Source organism: Mercenaria mercenaria, chromosome 15, assembly GCF_021730395.1.
Source record: "Mercenaria mercenaria strain notata chromosome 15, MADL_Memer_1, whole genome shotgun sequence".
NCBI classification, from domain to species: Eukaryota; Metazoa; Mollusca; class Bivalvia; order Venerida; family Veneridae; genus Mercenaria; species Mercenaria mercenaria.
This window is the reverse complement of record NC_069375.1, coordinates 4,436,322-4,458,932: the sequence shown is the minus strand read 5'-3', so window position 1 is coordinate 4,458,932 and position 22,611 is coordinate 4,436,322. Positions and strand designations below refer to the sequence as shown.

The 22,611-nt window shown below is 35.7% G+C and overlaps 3 protein-coding genes across 3 annotated transcripts; all 3 read left to right on the top strand.

Annotated features, from left to right (window-relative positions):
* Positions 1 to 5,297: 5,297 nt before the first annotated feature.
* LOC123559587 (microsomal glutathione S-transferase 1-like) lies at positions 5,298 to 9,343 on the top strand. The gene is made up of 3 exons (XM_045351538.2): positions 5,298 to 5,602; positions 6,558 to 6,655; positions 8,590 to 9,343. The coding sequence occupies exons 1-3, from the start codon at positions 5,477 to 5,479 to the stop codon at positions 8,834 to 8,836; spliced, it is 471 nt and encodes a 156-aa protein (XP_045207473.2). The 5' UTR covers positions 5,298 to 5,476; the 3' UTR covers positions 8,837 to 9,343.
* A 3,220-nt stretch (positions 9,344 to 12,563) lies between these two features.
* On the top strand, positions 12,564 to 15,759 carry LOC123542572 (microsomal glutathione S-transferase 1-like). The gene is made up of 3 exons (XM_045328522.2): positions 12,564 to 12,770; positions 14,463 to 14,542; positions 15,184 to 15,759. Exons 1-3 carry the CDS (start codon positions 12,645 to 12,647, stop codon positions 15,425 to 15,427), a joined length of 450 nt encoding a protein of 149 aa, XP_045184457.2. The 5' UTR covers positions 12,564 to 12,644; the 3' UTR covers positions 15,428 to 15,759.
* Positions 15,760 to 17,805: 2,046 nt separating this feature from the next.
* On the top strand, positions 17,806 to 19,072 carry LOC123542655 (uncharacterized). The gene is made up of 3 exons (XM_045328638.2): positions 17,806 to 17,961; positions 18,577 to 18,708; positions 18,870 to 19,072. The coding sequence occupies exons 1-3, from the start codon at positions 17,901 to 17,903 to the stop codon at positions 19,016 to 19,018; spliced, it is 342 nt and encodes a 113-aa protein (XP_045184573.2). The 5' UTR covers positions 17,806 to 17,900; the 3' UTR covers positions 19,019 to 19,072.
* Positions 19,073 to 22,611: the final 3,539 nt, after the last annotated feature.

Genomic DNA, 22,611 nt, shown 5'->3' with positions numbered 1-22,611 from the left:
CTGATTTTCTAAGTCCAAAAGGGGGAAAAAAGCAACATAGAGCTACGGTACTTGCTGTGCAGAGTCAGCTTTTAAAGGCGAATAACTGCTCCAAGTTTTAAAGCAATAGCTTTGACCATTAAGAGAAAAGTAGACCTGAACGCAGAACTTAACCAAGAAATAGCTGATATTTTCTAAGTCCAAAATGGGCCATAATTCTTGCAAAAAGCAGGATGGAGTTATGTTTATTGCTGTACAGAGTCAGCTATTGATGGTGAACAAGTGTTGCAAGTTTTAAAGCAATAGCTTTGTCAGTTTAGGAGAAAAGCTTACCTAAACATAAAACTTAACCAGGCAACGCCGACGCCGATCAAGTGATGACAATAACTCATTATTTTTTTCTCTCAAAAAATCAGATGAGCTAAAATCAATCAAGACAGCTGTGGTTCTTGCACCCTGAACTTCCTCTCATTGATATTAGTCTTTCTATCATGTTTAATGAAACTCCCATCAGCGATTTTAAAATTTCGTAACGACAGAAAAGTGTATCAGAAAAAATAATTCTCAATATTCAGCCAAAACGTGGGAATTTGTATGTAATATTGAAACAAATGGCCGTTTTACTTTGAGACCATGCAAAATAATAATAACGTTTATATTTTTTGTTGTTTTTCATGTAACACCGATTGATAAATGACATTTTGTCTGAAATCATTCGTACTCCACCTCTGAAAATTCATGTAGGGAAGTTGGCTGTTACTTGCGGAGAACAGGTTTGTACTGGTACAGAATCCAGGAACACTGGTCAGGTTAACTGCCCGCCGTTACATGACTGAAATACTGTTGAAAAACGGCGTTAAACCCAAAACAAAACAAAACCAATACAATTAAGGTAACGTTTATAATTTCTTTTGTTTTTCATGTAACAGCAATACAATTAAGGTAATCATGGTAATTGTTCAGATTTTAACAGGTAGAGAAAGACTCCATGCATTATTTCAGGCACAGATCGGCACCCGGATAGGACTATCCACCTCCTGTCATCAACTTGATGGCTGAATGTCAATATCTTTTGCTGTTTTTTTTTTTTTTTTTCTGCTGTGTGTGATTTTAGCTACAATACATATGATAGTTGTGTGTGATTATAATTGTAATGGTTATGGTAGTTGTGTATAATTATAGTTACATTGATAATGGATGTTGTGTGTGATTAAGTTATGCAGGTAATGGAAGTTGTGTGTGATTGTAATTACATTAATAATGGTAGTTGTGTGTGATTGTAATTGCATTAATAATGGTAGTTGTGTGTGATTGTAATTACATTAGTAATGGTAGTTGTGTGTGATTGTAGCTACATTAGTAATGGTTTGTGTGTGATTGTAGTTACATTAGTAATGGTAGTTGTGTTTAATTGTAGGTACATTAGTAATGGCAGTTGTATGTAATTGTAGTTACCTTGGTAAAAGTAGTAATTTATGATTGCAGTTAACCTGGTTTTGGATGTTGCATGATTGTAATTACACAAGTAAGTAGATATGTAACTGTAGTTACACTTGTAATGGATTTTGTTTTTCACTGGTAATGGGAGTTGTGCGTGATTCTTGTTACCCTTGCTATGGTAGTTGTGTGACTGTAGTTACTCTTGTAAATGATATCATGTGATTGAAGTTACCCTGGTACTGGGTGTCATGGTATGCAGTTGTAGTTACACTAGTAATTAGTGTTGTCAGATGGTTGTACACTGTTAATGGATATCGTGTGTAATTGTAGTAACATTAAAATGGGTGTCATGTGTGATTGCATTTACATTGGTAATGGATGTTGTATTCTATGACCTAGTTACCCTGATAATGAGCACTGTGTATGATTGTAAATACACTAGTAATGGAAGTTATGAGATTGTAGTTATGCTGGTAATGGTAGTTGTGTGTGATTGTAGTTACACCATAACGGTAGTTGTGTGCGATTGTAGTTACACTTGTAATGGATGTTCTGTGGTTGTAGGTATACCTGTAATGGATGTTGTTTGATTGTAGTTACACTGGTCATAGTAGTCATATGCGATTGTAGCAACACTGGTAATGTAGTTCTGTGCGATTGTAATATTATGATAATGATACTTGTGTGCCCATGTAGTTACACTTGTAATGGATGTTGTGTGACTGTAGTTACACTGGTCATAGTAGTCATATGCGACTGTAGTGACATGATAATGATACTTGTGTGCCCACGTAGTTACACATGCTGGTAATGGTTGTTGCATGTGATTGTAGTTATGCTGGTAATGGTAGTAATGTGTGATTGTAGTTACACTTGTCATGGGTATTGTGTGATTGTAGTTATGCTGGTTATGATATTTGTATGGGATTGTAGTTATGCTGGAAATGGTAGTTGTTTGTGATTGTAGTTACACTTGTCATGGATATTGTGTGATTGTAGTTATGCTGGTAACAGTTGTTGGGTGTGATTGTAGGTACACTTGTAATGGATGCTGTGTGTGATTGTAGTTACACTTGTAATGGATGTTGTGTGATTGTAGTTACAGTAGTAATGACAGCTGTGTATGATTTTAGTAACACCGGTTATGGTAGTTGTGTGTGATTGTAGTTATGTGTGATCGTAGTTACACTTATGGATCTTGTATGTGACTGTAGTTACACTTGTAATGGATGTTGTGTGTGATTGTAATTATGCTGGTAATCTGGTAATGGTAGTTATGTGTGATTGTAGTTACACTTGTAACCGATGTTGTGTGTGATTGTAGTTATGCTGGTAATGGTAGTTATGTGTGATTGTAGTTACACTTGTAATGAATGTTGTGAGATTGTAGTTAAGCTGGTTATGTTAGTTGTATATGATTTTAGTAATGCTGGTAATGGATGTTGTGTGATTGCAGTTACGCTGGTAATGGTAGTTGTATATGATTGTAGTTACACTTATTCTTGGATGTTGCATTATTGTAGCTACAACAATAATGGTAGTTGTGTGTGATTGTAGTTACATTTGTAATGGATGTCCTGTGATTGTAGCTACATTTGTAATGGATGTCGTGTGATTGTAGTTACACTGGTAATGGATGTATGCTGGTAATGAATGTTGTGTGATTGCAGTTACGCTGGTAATGGTAGTTGTATATGATTGTAGTTACACTTAGTCTTGGATGTTGCATTATTGTAGCTACACCAATAATGGTAGTTGCGTGTGATTGTAGTTACATTTGTAATGGATGTCGTGTGATTGTAGTTACATTGGTAATGGATGTCGTGTGATTGTAGTTACATTTGTAATGGATGTCGTGTGATTGTAGTTACATTTGTAATGGATGTCGTGTGATTGTAGTTACATTGGTAATGATAGCTGTGTATGATTTTAGTAAAGCTAATCCTCTATCATTACCGCATGAATGAAAACACTTAAATAACATAATAATTATCATCACTTCCGAGCGAAAAATCATATCTATAACATGTATAAGATACAAAAACCATTTGAGTGGGTTTAAGTGAAGTGGGATATACACACATTTATTCTGTTTTTGGTACAATGCCCTGATTATGCCCTTACTAGATCTAAATTAATTTTGAAAATGACTGTACTTACCATTGCTACAGTCCCATGAACTACTTTTGTCTTTTCATCTTCCATTTACACTCCCTGGAATAAAATTATATAAGACAAGTTAAAGATAAGTACAATGGTTGAAGACAGTAATGTCATTATCAGCGGATAAATTCTGGTAGCTTCGCGATTTCCGAAGTCTTGAGCATGTTGAGTGCACAGTGTTTTTATTCTGTTGTGTATCATTGACATTGATTGATATGACCTTACTCAAGTTACTGTCCCTGAAAACTGTACCTTGATATCACTTCAGTCCAGCCAGTGATCCCGCTACACCGATGGTCACTTCAATGTTTCTCTAGCCTTTTTCAGTTTTTGGACCACCAGCACAGGTTCTGCCTGTTTTTAAGAATAACTTTTTGAAACGGTGTTTGACATGCAAATGGCGTATTACTAACAAATGGGAGTAATTCAGACCGTCAAGAAAACTGTCACTGACGTAAGGGGAACCAATATTTCTTAACATTTACCTTGCTATGTTAAGAGTTACTTCCCTTCCTCATACAGTAGAGCGTATTATAATTTGACGCGATCTTAGGAAATAAAACAGATCCCGGGTAGATCATTTTGATGTCACATGCAAACGGTACTCAAAACAACATTTTAGGTATTACTTTATTAAGTTTTGAAAACAGTTCATTTTAGTCACAAAAAATCTATAGATCTAGTTCATACTCTCCAAAATAAGACAGGTGTTTTACATACTAAAGCCTTGGAAGTTTTTCACCATGCCGTGATTTTGGGTTTTGTTTGGTTAAACTTCGCACCCACTCAATTATAAGTGATATGACGACTTTTCAGTTTCCGTGCATTATTTCATCACTGGCGGGCACCTGAGTAAAACCACCGACCTTCGTAAACCAGCTGGATGGCTTCCTCACATGAAGAATTAAACGCCCCGAGTGAAGCTCGAGCCCAAATTGGTGAAGGTCAAGTGATTTGAAGTCAGCATCCTTAACCACTCTGCCACGGAGGCGCCCATACCATGCTGTGAAACCATGTATACATACTTCAATTTATTTATTTAGTTGGGTTTAACGTCGAACCGACACTGTGACAATCATAGGTCATATGGGGACTTTCCAGCTTTGATGTTGGAGGAAGTCCCCAGGTGCCCCTCCGTGCATTATTTCATCACGACCGGGAACCTGCCGAGTAGAAGCACCGACCTTCCGTAAGCCAGCTGGATGGTTCCTCGCATGAAGAATTCAACGCCCCGAGTGAGGCTCGAACCCACATTGGTGAGGGGCAGGTGATTTGAAGTTAGCATCCTTAACCACTCCGCCACGGAGAACCCCTCACCATGCTGTGAAGCCCTCAGACTTGAGAAATGTATACATACTTTAAACATCGACTTCAGACACACATATTACCCATGAATGATGAGCTGCCGGTTTTATAATATACTTTTCTTAAGAAACAAACATATTAACGCTTGTCAAACAAAACATAGATTTATCTAAATATACATTTATTTTAATAGCATTTATATTAAATCAGATTCCACAGACTTTATCTGATCAATGATGTTTTTTACGGGAAGTGGGAAAGTTTCCCATGATTCTAATTACAAACTAATTAACTAGATAATTAAAGCATTTTATGAAGGTGAATATCCACCGCGTCATTTAACATCATTGCTGTAGTGTAACTGGAGTTACAACGAAATTATGTATCTAGGACAATATAAGTATGCGTTCAAGTTATATATAGCTTTAGAAATAAAGGGAAGCAAAGTGTCACTGTTCATACAATGGAGGTTTGACATATCTGAGCGACTTGCTTTAATCTTATCTGCGCCGGTGTCCGGCTTAAATAATGTTTGCGTTTGATTTACTTCAGTGGAAATTAAATATATAGGTTAGTATCATCTTCAAAAATGGTTGCAAATACACTGAGTTTGGAAAATGAAGTATTTGTGACATTTGCTTTTTACGCAGCTGTTGTGATTTTCAAGACGATATTAATGAGTGTTTGGACAGCAAGATTTCGCCTCCCGAGAAAGGTAAGAGTTTGCTAATATTTTATAATGAATAGTCTACTACGGTTGCTAATTTTTGCCATTTAATTCTGACGTGTCAGGGCACGTTTGAAGAGCGGTAACACATCAAAACGACATAAGACAAATACCTTACATGTTGTTTCAGCGCTTATTTGACGTACTGGCGTGTTGACACCCTTCAGCCACACAAATACGCCAAATGCACAGTTGACGTTTTTTGGGTCCACGGCCAGAACAACTGTGCGCTGATTTATCGGTCTGGCGTGCTGGCACGCGCCAAACTCACATACACGCCAGAAAAATAACTTTGAGTTTGGCGATTTGTCGTACTGGCACGCTAATTTGTCGATGTGGTATACTGGCGCTCTTCATATGCGCTAACACAACAGAACGAAATGGCAGAAATCATTGTCTATAGAATCTTTCCCAATTTCACATATACAAAAACTGTGACGAACCATATAGCGCTCCTTCCAGCATTATTTTTTTTATCTTTATATAGAGGATATTACATGAGTGTATAATTAAACGAGTTGAATGCGAGTCTCTGCCGAAAATTTTATCAATTCTATTCAACGAGTTAATAAATTCAATGTGAAAAGTCACAAATGTAATATTCTGTTTATTACATGTTAGCTTTTCCTGCCGAAACATAAAAACTACTTTTTTTTTAACTAATATAAAAAAGTCAATTCAATATCAAAACTTTATTACACAATGTAATGGATTATTTTACTCCGGCGACGTCAAACGTGATAAAACACGTAGTGTAACGTTACCTCTTCGTGCTGTTTCCTTTTTACAGTTACCATGGGAAACAATATACAATAATATGTGGGCATTATTTTAAGAATAAAAATTTTGAGTACAATACTATAAGTTCAAAATCGAATTATACATTAAGTTAATACTTCCGTCACTGTGTGTTGTCATACAAACAATTACTTTACAATTTCAGACACCCCCACTCCCTGAGGATTACTCACTATTTACCGAGAATGGACCAAAATCTATAAATACAGTTCACAGAGACCCCGACATTGAGAGAGTCAGGAGGTATATATGAAACTTTTAAAAGCTTTTAGAAAAAAACATCGTTATTTTTTCCCATAATTTTGGCGGAATATATCAAAGTAAATATCTTTCGTTTTATTCTGAATGGCATCACAGGTGGCAGTAACGTACCTAGGATACAGTATGGATCCATGAGCCATATGCACTTAAATTTACTACAATTATAATGTTTTCTTAGGAAAAAAATGACAAAAAGCCATTTTGAAAAAAATTTTGCTCCTGTGACAATGAGCCATGAGAAAGGTGACCAAGAACAGTTTGACACGTGCACTGCTTCCAGGTCCGTATTTTTTTTTTCAAAACAATATTTCCTTATCAATGGTTGGCCGCCTTTTCGGCAAAAGATTAATCTTTCAGAAAAACCTTACTTCAAAACCAAGTTCCAAACCGTTTACGCATCACAAGCGAGCAACGGCATACGAAACGATAGTGATTTCTCCACCCGAATAAATCCCACACATTTTTCGCACCGAAGTCTCCCCCGTAAAACAAATCAAGTACACCATGTCAGTTAAAATTAGCTCTGCAAGCAGTCAGAATAGGCTAAATATAGGCTTACAAGACTAAAAATAAGGTTCAATTCTACTTAATTACTTACCAGTTGTTATTTATTTGAATTTGGTAAATAATCCTCGTGAGCCATCGCTACTTGTTTATATTCGGGTACTCTTTGGATTTTATCGCTACGTTTGAAATACGTAAACTGTCTCCGCCAATGAAAACGTTCTTTACAACCACCGTCTTGTCAACGGCAATCATGGCAGGCGAAGGTAATTTCCGAAAGTGAAAATGTTAAATAGCGAATTTGTAAGTAACAAAGTAGGGTTGAACCTAGTTTTCGGTCTTGTCAGTTTGTGTTTAGTCTGTTATGAACGGTTATATCGTTATTTTAAACTCGCACTGTGAGCTTGATGTTTTAGGGGGGACACTTCGATGCGAAAAATGTGTGGGATTTATTCGGGTGGAGAAATCACTATCGTTTCGTATGCCGTTGCTCGCTTGTGATGCGTAAACGGTTTGGAACTGGGTTTTGAAGTAAGGTTTTTCTGAAAGATTAATCTTTTGCCGAAAAGGCGGCCAACAATTGATAAGGACATATTGTTTTGAAAAAAAAAAATACGGACCTGGAAGCAATGCACATGTCAAACTGTTCTTGATCACCTTTCTCATGGCTCATTGTCACAGGAGCAAATTTTTTTTCAAAATGGCTTTTTGTCATTTTTTTCCTAAGAAAACATTATAATTGTAGTAAATTTAAGTGCATATGGCTCATGGATCCATACTGTATCCTAGGTACGTTACTGCCACCTGTGAATGGCATCATGCGTCAGCCTAACAACAAATTACAGTCTCTCATGCAGCCTATATGGGAATTAACGGCCAGACATTTGCATTTATTACTACAACCAGTGTATTACATCTACTGTACGCTGAAATGTCCGGTTTCTTCTTTTGAGAAAGAATACCATTCAGTTGTCAAATGCAGATTCTCTGCTCGTTTCCTGCTAATGAGTTGTTTATAGAACTCTATATACATATATCTGCACGTGGTATCTGACGCAGGTGTGTGCAGGATAGCTGATTTCTGCCGGGTCGTGTTGGTGTGTTGGCAGAGCGGGAGCAGAGGAAAAGTACGACAGCTAGAGAAAAGTACGACAACTAGAACACTTGTCAAATACGTTTCCTGTCGGGTAGAGCGGTCATCGTGACAACACGACACGTGACATATTTGCCAAGCTATCACGACGGCGTGTCGTGTTGTCGCCTTTTTTTTTGTCACTTCAGCAGGCCGTCCCGGCACGGCAGAAATCAGCATTCAAAGGCTCATGTTTAAAATATTTTATTTCTCTACAGATACGCTCTGAGAAATTACCTAGACTTATTACCAGGGTAACAAGGAACACTTTTTATTTCAGGTGCCATCGAAACGACCTTGAAAACGTCATTCCCTTCGTTCTGATTGGATTACTGTATGTTCTCATCGGACCGAATGCTGTTACTGCCACTTGGCACTTTCGGATTTTTGCTGGATGCCGGTTGCTATACACATTTGCTTTTTTGAATGGGATTTCAGTAGCAAGGGCTCCAGGGTTTCTAGGTGGACTTGGAGTTAATATATCAATGTCACTACAAGTTCTGTCAGCAACAATGAAATACATGTGATTAAAAACCAAAAGGTTCGGCCTACATATAACAATGGTGTTAAAATGACCCAAAGCCAAAGAGTTGGAAAGACATCGACAATTGACGTCAAAGCTTTATTTTCGTTGCGTTGCTGATATCTTTATCTTGATAACCTTAACACACGTTATTATATTTTTATTTCGAGATGTGGAGAAAAACTATGCACATTATACATGGGTAAACACGTGCGGAAATAGTGTGACACAGTAGATGTTGTTGGAACATTATTAACTACTTCTGTGTTTCGTTTTATTTTTGCAACTGCTATATACGTACAATAGATCGTTGACAGAAACACTTTGTAGAAAACTCCCTTGTCTCGAATTTGAACGTAACACTGAAGGTCAGCCTCAAACCAAAGTGTTTAAAATACTAATAACAGTTACTGTAAAGCATCACTCCGGTAGCTCACATATTCACAAATCATTTAGATACAACATATAGCAAATTGAATGTTTGCGGAAATAAAACCTTTCGATAGTGTTACGCCATTCCTCATTTTTCTTTCAACTCTTTAATTTGGTTATAAAGTGTGTGACGAAAATGACAGTAAATCAGCGTCGTATTTTGGTGTCCCAACCGCTACTTGGCGTTACCAGTTGAACACGGTGGGTGTTCCTTGTTATCTTTGGATTACAAGTTAAAGCTACTCCTTCACAGTTGGGGTGAAAGGTTTATATAAAATGTATACATGGCATTGTGAAGTATAAAATAAGCAAACAAGGGTATTAATTAGGTTTAAAACACCGTGAAGGATGTTGTGTGTAAACACCCAGTTTAGTTATGCTATATATGGATATCTGTAAAAAGTAAAGCATCCCATTGTGAATTTACCAAAGACTGTTTGAGCAAATTGTGTGAGAAAAATGTCCTAGAATTCGTCCAATGTATTTGTGTTTGAAATATTTGAATGAAATATATAGAGTGATAATTATATAATGAAGCAGGTTTTAACGCAACAAGTTGTAACTGATATCTGTACCGTGTACAAGTCAATATTACGTCTATCAAGTCATTTAGGAGGGTCCGGCTAAGTCACCAAATCTGTTATATATGGTAGGTTTTAGTTCTGACCAAGCTGTTCTAACCAAATGACAGGTGACCTTGAACTGCATAGAACAAATCAGATATATGGACATATATGACCCTAGACGCTGATCGAGAGTTTGAAACTTTGCTTGATATCAGTCCTCAAGGACGGACCTGTATTGGTACCATTTCTGACAAACGAACATCTGATTATGAAGACGTGATATTGATATTTTACAAAAAAAAACTGGCACTGGTTCGGAGCTTGTTGCGATACATCCACCGGCCAGAAAAGTATACTTGTTTTATGTATGTCTAGAGAAATGAAGCAGAACTCGAAATTGCAAGGTGATGAGCAGAGGCTCGAGTCAACTAGGGTTACAGCATTTTGAGCAATCAGCTAAGACAAAATGTAAGGAGTACGACCGATACTCGAGTGTGGCCTGGTTTCCGATACGTCGGTGCCTGAATGAGTGTTGTTTCATTCTTGTTAAAATAATACTCGTTAAAAATCACTCTTTACAGTATCAACATATGCCTTCTTTGCTACACTCTACATGAAAATGTACGCTAACACCGCTTCATCCATTTTATCAAACAGACGGACGTTCATTTTATTCCGTACGTTTGAATAATATTATTTGCTATGGACATACACATACTCTCATATCCGTGAAAAAAAATCCATTAATATACTTAAAACATTTTATGACGATAATTTATAAATAAACACTTTTTGAAAAGATAATATTGCGTTTAAAGTATTTTCTTTTTCTGTGTTCTATTCCGACTTTTGACTTTTGAAAAAGGAGTAGGGAACTAGTTCCTTATTCGTTTTTTTTTTATCTTACTTAGGCCTACTCGTGTTAAGATCTAACGTGTTCATGTTATGCTGTTGAACGTTTGTTTCAACCGCGAGTAAGGATTTGTACACAGTCGTCTCCGAACCTCTATTTTGAGCCATACTCTCTCATATCCGTGGAAAATACCACTCACATCCTTAAAACATTTTATGACGATGATGTATAGACACTCTTTGAAAAGATTTTAATTAAGGTATTGTTATTTTCTGTGTCCTATTCCTTATTCGACATTTCAAAATGGAATAGGGAGGGAACTCTTTCCTTATTCAGATTTTCGATGTTACTTACTCTTGCTATGATCTAACGTCTTCATTATCTGCTGTTGTGGAACGTTTTCAACCTCGACTAAGGATTATTTTCTCATTGCTTTTACCAAGTGTTCTACGAATAGGGATTTTGGAAAAGGAATAAGGAACCAACCTACTCGTCATGATGTTTAAATTTATTTCTTGATGACAGATAAACATTTTGTCAAGTTTTTCTTTTCTTGCAGCTATATTTTGAATGCAAAATTGTAAAAAAAAATAGTAATTTGTCCCGACTTGAACGGCCGTCAAATAAGAATTATACATGTAGTTGTTTTCATATTCATTTAAACAATGTCGGCCATTTATTTAAAGAAATATCGGCTAGATCTACCTTTTTTTTGCTGAAACGTTATCACGAAATGACTAGAAGTAGGACGTGCCATTTTATGATCATGAATCTTAAAGCGACCAAAGTAATGTGCAATTTTTTTATCGTCAAAACATAAATCACATGTCAAAATATGGAGAAGTATTAATGCCATGTGGGTTTTATTTATTATATTAACTTGACATTTCGGCTTGCATTATTTGAAGAAAAAAATGGTTTGAGTATTTAAGCTATGTATGTCTTGGTATAAACTGAAGTTTGAAAGTAATATATCCGCGCTAGATATTAACCCTGAATGAAGGTAAAATGTGGGTTCATGACTAATTCTTAACACAGCTTTCCATATTTTTATATTTTCTCATGATAAAAAATAGTGTCTAGTGAGAATATATTGCAACAAATAGCATAAAGTTAAACAAAAGTTATTATTAATTTATAATTTTAAATAACTGCGACGTCATCAAAAGTTACTACATTATAAATTTCATACATATAAATTACAAGTAGCTAAAGTCATTATTCAGTTTCGCTAGCGGTGTCGGTACTGCTGTCATCGGAGTCATATTAATGATATAAACAATCAAAAGGAAAAATAAAAATGTTCTCCCTAATGGGCTCGAACCAGCGATTTGCAGCATTTGAGTCATGTGCTGTAACCACTGGGTGCTGTAACCACTGGGCCACAGATACGAACGACGAGTACTTGTTTCACCATCAATACTAATAAAGAATTTTGGACACTTAACAAAATTTCTTTCCGTAAAACATACGGATAGCACCGAAGTTGGGCCGAATATTATGATATCGAATGCACAGAGCGTGTAATGTATGCACATTTGACAGGTTAAAAAATAGCACAATATCCGCGCTAGATATTAACCCTGAATGAAGGTAAAATGTGGGTTCATGACTAATTCTTAACACAGCTTTCCATATTTTTATATTTTTTCATGATAAAAAATAGTGTCTAGTGAGAATATATTGCAACAAATAGCATAAAGTTAAACAAAAGTTATTATTAATTTATAATTTTAAATAACTGCGACGTCATCAAAAGTTTGCTTAACATTTATACATGCAATATCATGTTAGAAACTATCATGATATTACAAGTAATGAGACGGTCGCTTTATTTGAATAGCGAATTTGCGTTAGATTATGCCTGTGTTAAAATCGGGGACTAATCTTTCTGAGTTTAATATCAGGTACATCTACCAGTTTACAGTTACACGGTGGATATACACAGCTGAACATCAAAAATGGGTGCACCAACGCTGAGTTTTGAGAATGAAGTTTTCGCAAAATTTGCGTTTTATGCTGGAATAGTTTTATTAAAAACAATGATCATGAGTGTATGGACAGCAAGATATCGCATACCAAGAAAGGTAATATATAAGTGTATATTATTTCCGTTTTTACTCGCTAAAGATTAGTGTACAATAATTTAATAAATTAGAAATTGATGTTGTTTGCTATTGTAAAGTTGTTATTTCCGAAAAACTAACTTTTTATATAAATGTACACGTGATAAATATTTCCCATCCGCCTCAAACTCCCACAAGATCCCAGCATTTCCATTGGTTAAAAGGTGATCACATGGTGACACCCTATATTTCTGTGGCTGGTCACTAGATTTTTATGTTGGGTTAGGCTAGAAATCAGTGGTCTGTAAAACAAAATCAATTGCTGTAAAATCATTTAATTTCGTGGTTTTGGTCAAAACAGCAATTTCGTGGGGATATGAATTCGTGGATTTCAACTTTTTAACATAAAATGAATGGAATTTTTCTTGTTCGTTGGTATTAAATTCGTGGATTGACTCAACTACGAAATCCACGAAAATTAGTCCCCCATTATATGAATATTAATGATTTCGCTGTATTTGGTTTGTAAGTGACTCTCAACAGAATTATGTGGGGTCAGGATGATAAATCATTTATCAAACTAACCCCATATATTGCCGTGGAGGGTTACTGTATTATTGTACACAACCTTGCAATTGTGTGTCCGGTCAGCTGTCTCCTTCCAGTCATCCTCACAAAACCAGATTCCATTCAGTTTCTTCTGTTTTTTTTATATTGTCTCTTAATATTCTGTAAGCTACCCTCGCCAACATCACCCAGCCCTCGCGCCGATCCAACCCACCCTCTCACCTCCCCACCCCACACATACATAAAAAACAATTTTATTCATTGTGTTTGTTGATAATGTGTCTTCATATCCCGTCACGACCTTCCCTTGCCACCCCCACCCCCGCGCGCACACGCACATACTAACATTCGTGGGAGGTATCTTAGGTGGAGATGATAATTGGAATTGCATCTGAGGCCGTTATTATAGGTCAAGGTAAAATACACTGTCTCTAAAAATAGAAACACGGTGTCTGCTCACTGTCTTTAGTTTGGGTAGGTCTATTGTCACTAAACTTGGTGTGCAGATAGTTTTAATCAGTATAAAGTTTGGGGTTGAAATTAGGGGCGATATCTAGGTCATAAGTACTAGAAACAGAAAATAGACTCAGCTTAACATCTTTAGTATGGTTTAAGTTTATTGGGATGAACCCCTTTTTCTTTTCATACTTTTGATATATTTTTATTTTTAGTTTATTGTGTTGTTCATTATTATTTCTCACTTGATCAACACCCACCACATATTGCTCGTTCCAAAATAACCCAGTTAGAATGTGCTAAGCTTCTAATCGTCTGCGACGAACTTCGTTGTCTGCTGAGGAAACCTTTTCAAACAAAATGTACGAGGCATTTGTAAATAACAACGAAAAAGGTTGAAAGTTTGTTCTCTGTTTGAATCTGAAGCTATTAGTAAGAAGATGTGAACATTACTTTTATTGATCACAATTAACTATTAATCTGTGTTGAGAAAGTTGTGATAAAAAAAAGTTCATAAAATTGGTGGCGGAATTATTTTGTATTTAAATCATTCAATTACAAAGACCCTAATATTGTATTGGGTTTCGTCGACACGAGATGACTGGAAGTACGAACCTTTCTGATGGTTTTATACTGGAATCAAGTTTTTACTCAGTGAAAAAAAATCATATCGTTTCTGTTTGTTTTCAGGTGTTCATCTCCCCGGAAGATTATGGTAGTAAAGGACCAAAGACCCTGACAACTGACCCGGATATTGAACGAGCCAGAAGGTTTGTTTTTAGTCCAAGAGATATAGTACAGATTTGAACCTTAAAGGATATTTTCAACATTATAGCAGAGGGCATTTGTTTGTTTCACTATAATATCGAATTTCATTCACCAAGAGAACACCCGAACCAGTATATAAAGTTGAGTACTTTGTGTTCACGAAACATTTTATTCTGATCTTACATTTTTTTTTTTTGCATTTGAATCTCATATGGATTTATGGATTTTTAGTATCCGTTATACAAACCCCTTCCCCCATTCAAACTCACACTGCAACCCCATACCTTTTTCATTTTTCTTTAAGTCATAATCGCTTATATCTTATTGCTCAAATCGTTTCGTACATTTCGTCATACCCCCCGCAGTAACCAGTCCCCACAACCCCATTTTTTTCACAATATGGTTTATCGGTTTTGAATAGTCGAGACGCGCCGTCCATCTGACAACTCTGATTAATTTAATTTTCCCTGTGAAGTTAGCAGAAATATTTATTTCAGAAATGTTTTAAGTAAGAAACAGTTGTGGTTTTACGTTTGTCATATATCTCAATTCTTATCTCGGTGTATTACCTAAACTTTATCAGTATAGTGAAATGTGGTCTTTACGATTACAAGCCATCAAAAACATTCTTTTTCAATTTCAGGTGCCATCTTAACGACCTTGAGAACGTATTACCCTTTGTTTTGATTGGCTTCTTCTACGTTCTGACTGGCCCGGATGTTGGAAGCGCCACCTTGCACTTCCGGTTGTTTGCAGGATTCCGTCTGCTCCATACCATCGTCTATATGTTCGTAGTACCACAGCCTTCACGTGCAATAGCGTTTTTTGTCGGATTCTTTGTGAACATATCAATGGCAATATCTGTGATAAGAGCCGGCATGTTTTAAATTCACGTTCAGTGTATCTGGGACAGACGTTATCATTTCAAATCATTCTGCTTGTGTAGTCATGTCTGTCTAAATTAAGAATGAGAGATTGTCTCACGGCTTAAATGATACTTATGATAAACTATATGTGTGACGTTAAATTTACATACAGGCTTTCATAGAAATTTATTATCATCCTACTTGTTTAAGTTTGTGCATGATATGAATTGTAAATCATTGCACCGACACGACATATGTTTACTGAATATGCTTTATGTTTAGAAAGATTGTTGATAAAAGCTTGTCGTTAATATGTTAGTTAATAAAGCAACATAAAGTTGGATTTATCATGATCCGCAGACTACAATTTAAGATGCAACAGTATTTGTATGCTTTAACGTAGCGCCGATACAATTATAGGTCATACAGTGACTTTCAAGCTTTGATAGTGAAGGAAGACGCAAGGTGCCCTTTTCGTGCACTATTTCATCACGAGCGGGCACTAGGGTAGAACCATCGATCTTCCGTAACGTAAGCCAGCTGGATGGCTTCCTCACATGATGCATTAGAATCTAAAGTCTTGTTTTATTTTCTAATCCTTTAGTACCAAGGAGCTCAGTCAGTATTTCTGAAAAGAGGAGTTGTGCTAAAGTTAGTTCTGCACGTTCGGATCATACGTTTTTCTACAATATAGAATTTGATTAAACCCAGAATTTCTAAAACTTTACAATACGTCAAAAATCGGCAAAATAAAAAATGATAGCGTAGTGTGGTTTATGTTTCACAAGACTAATATGAAAAATCTGGATGTAGCACAAGTTTTTATAATGGGCGTCCTTCTATGGGAAAATCAAAATTTTGATAATAATTTCATGAAAAGAAAGTTTTCTGCAATGTAGACATTGTTGAAACTTTTCATAATCATAAATAAACACAAGACCTGTAATATAGTGAAACAAATGTATTGGGCCTGATGCTTGTTTCTGAGATATTCGCCACTGACTTATGAGATCCGCACATTACACGTTGATTTTGTTTGGAGTTATTTAATTTTCGGGTTGCCATTTATTTATAAACGGCGATCATTTGCCTATACTGAGTCCAGGCTACGTTTTCTGGTTAAATGGCTTTAGCTGTCAATCAAACCGAGTTAGTTATTATTTTACTTTGTAGATCTTTTGAATGACTATGTTATAAAAGTAGTTAAAAGCCAAGTACATTCTCACCCATCCGATGTTTACCAATCATCAACGTCGTTGAAAAGCATGTTTGTCCTTTCCACATGTTCGTCCACCGGTGTGCGTGTCTTTGTAAGCTTATCGGTAGTCGCCACCGGTAACCCAAATGAGTGACTCGTCCATGCAGAACACTGTTAGTAATTGTAGTTGGTTCGAGTGCAAGATATTGCTCGAAGCTTCCCTGATTCTTTAGCGTACCCATACGCAAGACTCTTATCAAAATGTTAGAGTAACTTACAGTTGGAGGAGCGGTGATAAAACTCAAGGCTGGTGATGACCAGTGGACTTCTGCATCCACTTTTATATCATATAAACGCAGTCTTTATCGACATCCGGTTTTATATCATATAAACGCAGTCTTTATCGACAAAAGTAAGCATAGTTCGCTTACGGTGAGAAACTATTAATATACATGCACATGTAACGATATGCAAATGGAAAAAGTCATATGTTCTTTTAAATTCAAAGTTATCGATAAATATCAACGACTGTTATCTTTTAAAAACACATATTTCACCATAAGAGTCAATTTATTGATAAAGAATGACAGTCTGCACAATGCCTATAGATAAGTTACATCTTCGCTAACCATCTTGTTCTTCTATATGATGTAAGTTTACATAGAGATGTAATATATTTTGTAAGAGAAATTAAAGAAATAGGACAAATTTGTAGTCTCATTATGACATTATGTTAACTACTCTCGCCAACTGCTTACTGGACTTCTGATCTTGACAATCCCTTACCAAGATTATGAGTACAGTCATCAAGCGCTGAAGTTTTAAACTTGACTAACTGGGTCATTAGCACAAGAACTGAAATAAAATATCATTAAAAATCACAGTGTACATAATTAAATCACACCTTACCAGTATGTACATGGCAATATTGCACTTTTATAGTTACAATTTTAAAATTTGGCTTCCAAATGCCCATTCTAAACAACAATGTGTACTAGAAAAATATAATTATATGTGAGCGAAGCGAGTTGAAAATACTCGAAGCGTCATTTGACAAACTCGTAAAATGTATACTCGGTAGGTTAAAGGGATAGGGCACTGAGTCCTTCCCTCTACAACACACACGGTAAATGTAAGTATAGTAGATTTGATCGTACATTATAAATATTTTCAGGAAGGTCATTTTGAATTTGACTATACAATCCTTTATAGTATACATAGTGACAGGTGCATGGTCTTTAGTGCGATAGATAAGGAATAATCATACAGACGGTTCACAGGTTTCTAGTTCACATCATGGAATTAAAACCATTTATAATATTTTCATTGACTGTTTGTCTTTTAGGAATTCTGAAAGGTAGGAAACAAAAATTTTTTTTTCATATTTGAAATATTCTGTATTTGTCTATGTCAGTACTGAAGTAGCTTGAACTGTACTCTTTTGGAAGACTGAAAATGTGCAACGGTTTTTGATTTACCTTACACGGACAGACAAACATACTGGCATTTATATGATATCTTCAGTAAGATGACTTATAAGTAACATTATAATTAACACAAATAAAATTAGTGTTTGGGAAGCCATCGGCAGTGTGGATAGTGTATATTTTTAACATATTTCATTTTGTATGTAAACAATGAGTGCTACTATCAACAAGGATTATCAATAGTTATGCAGAAAATCATGTTTACAGAACGTTAACTATATAGATAAAATATTTCAAGGAAAATATACTTATGGAGTAGTCATCCGGTTCACAACACCTATTTGCTTTACAGTAAATATTTCGTGGAATGAACTGCAAGTGACACTATCTCAAATGTGAAATTTAAGCTTTCTTCAATTCAAATTGCAAACTGCAACATTTTTTTCTGGAAAAATTAACGTCTACCCATACTTTTTGTTACGACATAAATTACTTATTCTCACGTGCTAAAGTGTTAGTTTGGTTAATGCTTTTAAATATTTCAGAATGTGAGTCAGTGAATCCTTGCCCGTACGGAAGCCCAAAGGCAGGCGCTTACTGTGGTCTGGGTGGACAACCGTGTCCACAGTATTATTCTTGTAAAATAGCTCCGAATGACGCCTACGCTGTTTGCTGCCGTGAGTGTTCATTGTTACAATTACTATACTATAATTACAACAGATTTGTAGTCCATGTTTCCTTAGGAATATTTCCTATAAACAAAATAAAAAAAAAATTTCTATTAAGTGAAAGAAAACAGAAATTTGTGAATTTTAAACATACAATGTTTGTTTTACAGCAAATTACTGCAAATCCGGAGAGCCCGAGTTGGACAGTAATAGAAACCCGATTCACTGCGGGAGAGGAGGAATGCGGTGCTCTCCTTCATACTCGTGTCACGTGGCACCAACTGATGCATGGGCTGTGTGCTGTCCAAATGTTAAATGAGCTATATAAATGATTGTGAAAACAAAACAAAAAGAAAAAAAAACTTTATAAATACGTTGTGCACGTTTCTTTTTAAAGCGCCTTATTACGCCAAGGTTTTAAACTCAGGCTGATATATTGCATGTCATATGGCATCTCCAAAGTTTTTATGGTGGGTAAGTCCGTCAATATCTCATTCACATGACGATACGGTGTGTTGGCCGCGGTAACCACCTCTTAATATAAACTTTTGCTCAATTCGTCAATTCTGTATTAGGGCTCGAGACGACAATGTCTTCTTTATTTATCTATTTTAAATAATCTAGTTAATATTATACATCATGTTGTCAGAAATGGTTCAAGGAACATTTTGAATTTTGAACGTGGGACGTATTATTTGTTTCAACAAACATTTTTCACCTGAATACGTTGTTTTTCTATGCAAATAAAAGACCCTGAAAGTTTTGTAAGAATCATACAGTCAAAACTGCGTTTAAATTGATATCTAATGACTGAAATTTCCATTTAGAAATAAAATAGAAAACAGAACACATCAGATGATCAGTTTAGCTATAATCTATATAAAATCGAAGTAAAAAGTTGCTTGATTTAATCATATTTTATTGCTTCTGAACACATAATACATAGCACATATACATAATAAGTAACAAAAGCAAATGGGTTGGGCTACAAGTTATTGCAACATTAGAAGTCGGCCCTTCCCAAGTGCGTAACATTAATAGCAAATGAAAAATGAACGAGTGTATTAGTTTAATTAAGCATTCCTTATACAAAGATATATGATAGTGATAATAACTACAAAGATAAAAAGATGAAGGAGAAGAAAAAGAAGAAGAAGAAGAAGGGAAATATTATGATGATGATATCAATGTAGTAACAAAATGATAACCCTAATAGTATTTATGATAATAATTACACGATGATGTAGTAACAAAATGATAAAAAGTTGCTATAACCACCATTGGCACTCTCTGGAATGATACGCAAAATTAGTATATCAGACGAAAAGTTTTGCAACGGAAAAAGATATTCTACAGTTCAGAGTGCATAGAATGCATATTTTCTTCTTTTAAGTTCGTGTGGCAAATGTTAACTTATTTCACTGTTTAAGTCCTCAATTTTAGCAAGCTGTATTGTACTTTAGTGACATTTCACCCTCGTCCCTGTCTTATCTTAAAGTCACGTTTATGAATAGCTAGTTTAGCCTGCATGTAAATAAAATTATGTCAAAGTTTTATGTCGTCCAAACATTTTATGCTGCGTAGAGAGGAGATGACCTCATTCTTTTTGTCGTCCGTTCGTCTGTCAGTTCACATCACGTGGCATCTCGTTTGAAAACGCTAAGTGAGTTTCATCCAAACTTTTCAGGAATCATGATGATATGACTCGTAGTTTCGTGTTTTCGCCATCGGGATTTCGACTTTCACCATTGTGGTTTTGTGATCAACATTTTCGAGGTATGGGGTTCAGAAATACAATCTCTAAAGGAAATGTATGCAAATTACACACAGTGATAGAGAACATTTAGAAGAACTGGACTGTACATGGGTCATAACTCTTCCAGATATTTTAATTAGTTATTATCTCTCTATATTGATTTGTTTTTTACAGGACATTAATTTATAAATACTGAATGTATTTTATCTTTACAACATGAGGACCATGAAGGCCCTGTATCGCTCACCTGACCGGTTGACCTAAAGATCATCAAGATTAACATTCTGACCAAGTTTCAGTAAGATATGGTCATAAATGTGGCCTCTAAAATGTTAACTAGCTATTCCTTTGATTTGACCCCGCAACCTAGTTTTTGACCCGACATGACTCAGATTTGAACTTGACCTAAAGATCATCAAATTTAAAATTCTGACTACGTTTCATGAAGATACAGTCATAAATGTGGCCTCTAAAGTGTTAACAAGCTTTTCCCTTGATTTGACCTAGTTACCTAGTTTTTCACCCCACCTGACCCAGATTTAAACTTGACCTAAAGATCATCAAGATTAACATTCTGACCAAGTTTCATTAAGATATGGTCACAAATGTGGCCTCTAAAGTGTTAACTAGCTTTTCCTTTGATTTGACCCGGTGACATAGTTTTTGATCCGACATAACCCAGATTCCAATTTTTCCTAAAGATCATCAAGTTTAACATTCTGACTAAGTTTCAAGAAGATACATTCATAAATGTGGCCTCTAGAGTATTAACAAGCTTTTCCTTTGATTTGACCTAGTGACTTAGTTTCTAATCCCACCTGACTTAGATTTAAACTTGACCTATAGATCATCAAGATTAACATTTTGACCAAGTTTCATTAAGATATGGTCATAACTGTGGCCTCTACAGTGTAAACTAGCTTTTCCTTTGACTTGACCTAATGACCTACTTTTTGATCCTACATGACTCAGATTCAAACTGGACCTTAAGATCATCAATATTAACATTCTGACCAAGCTTTATGAAGATAAAGTCATAAATGTGACTTCTACAGTGTTAACAAGCTTTTCCTTTGATTTGACCTGGTGACCTAGTTTTTGACACCAGATAACCCAATATCTAAATCAATAAAGATTTTATTAAGGGTAACATTCTGACCAAGTTTCATTAAGATTGGGCCAAAATTGTGATGTCTAGAGTGTTAACAAGCTTTTCCTTTGATTTGACCTGGTGGCCTAGTTTTTGATCCCAGATAACCCAATATCAAACTCGTCCAAGATTATATTAAAGGGTAACATTCTGACTAAGTTTCATTAAGATTGGGCCAAAAATGTGACCTCTAGAGTGTTAACAAGCTTTTCCTTTGATTTGACCTGATGACCTAATTTTTAACCCCAGATGACCCAATATCAAACTCGTCCAAGATTTTATTGAGGGTAACATTCTGACCAAGTTTCATTAAGATTGGGCCAAAATTGTGACCTCTAGAGTGTTAACAAGCTTTTCCTTTGAACTGACCTGGTGACCTAGTTTTTGACCCCAGATGACCCAATATCGAATTCTTCCAAGATTTTATTAAGGGTAACATTCTGACCAAGTTTCATTAAGATTGGGCCAAAATGTGACCTCTAGAGTGTTAACAGTCAAATTGTTGACGACGGACGACGGACGGACGGACGGACGGACGGACGACGGGCGACGGACACAGGGTGATCACAAAAGCTCACCTTTGAGCACTTCGTGCTCAGGTGAGCTAAAAAGCTCAACTCTATATAAGTACCGAATATATACAAAACTGTATTTAAAATAAATGTTTTCCATATTGTCCCAAATGACAAGAACAGAGAAATATCCAACAAATTTTGTATCCTGCGGTTTTGCAGCTCCAACTTTAAATAACACTAACACAACAATTCATTGCAAGGAGCAAAGCAGAAGATATCGAATACACAACGTAACAGTAGGAGAAGTACAGGGTATACATTAAAGGTCCATAATTCCTTTGTTTATAATGTGGCTGCCACATTTTTTCGTTATGAACATAAATATCTATATTTCTTGTTAAAACCTATTTTCTATAATTGGTTTCTGATATATTTGCCGAAGGTTAGAGATTTGACTAGCACAGTATAAAGTATGATTAAATCCATTGTCG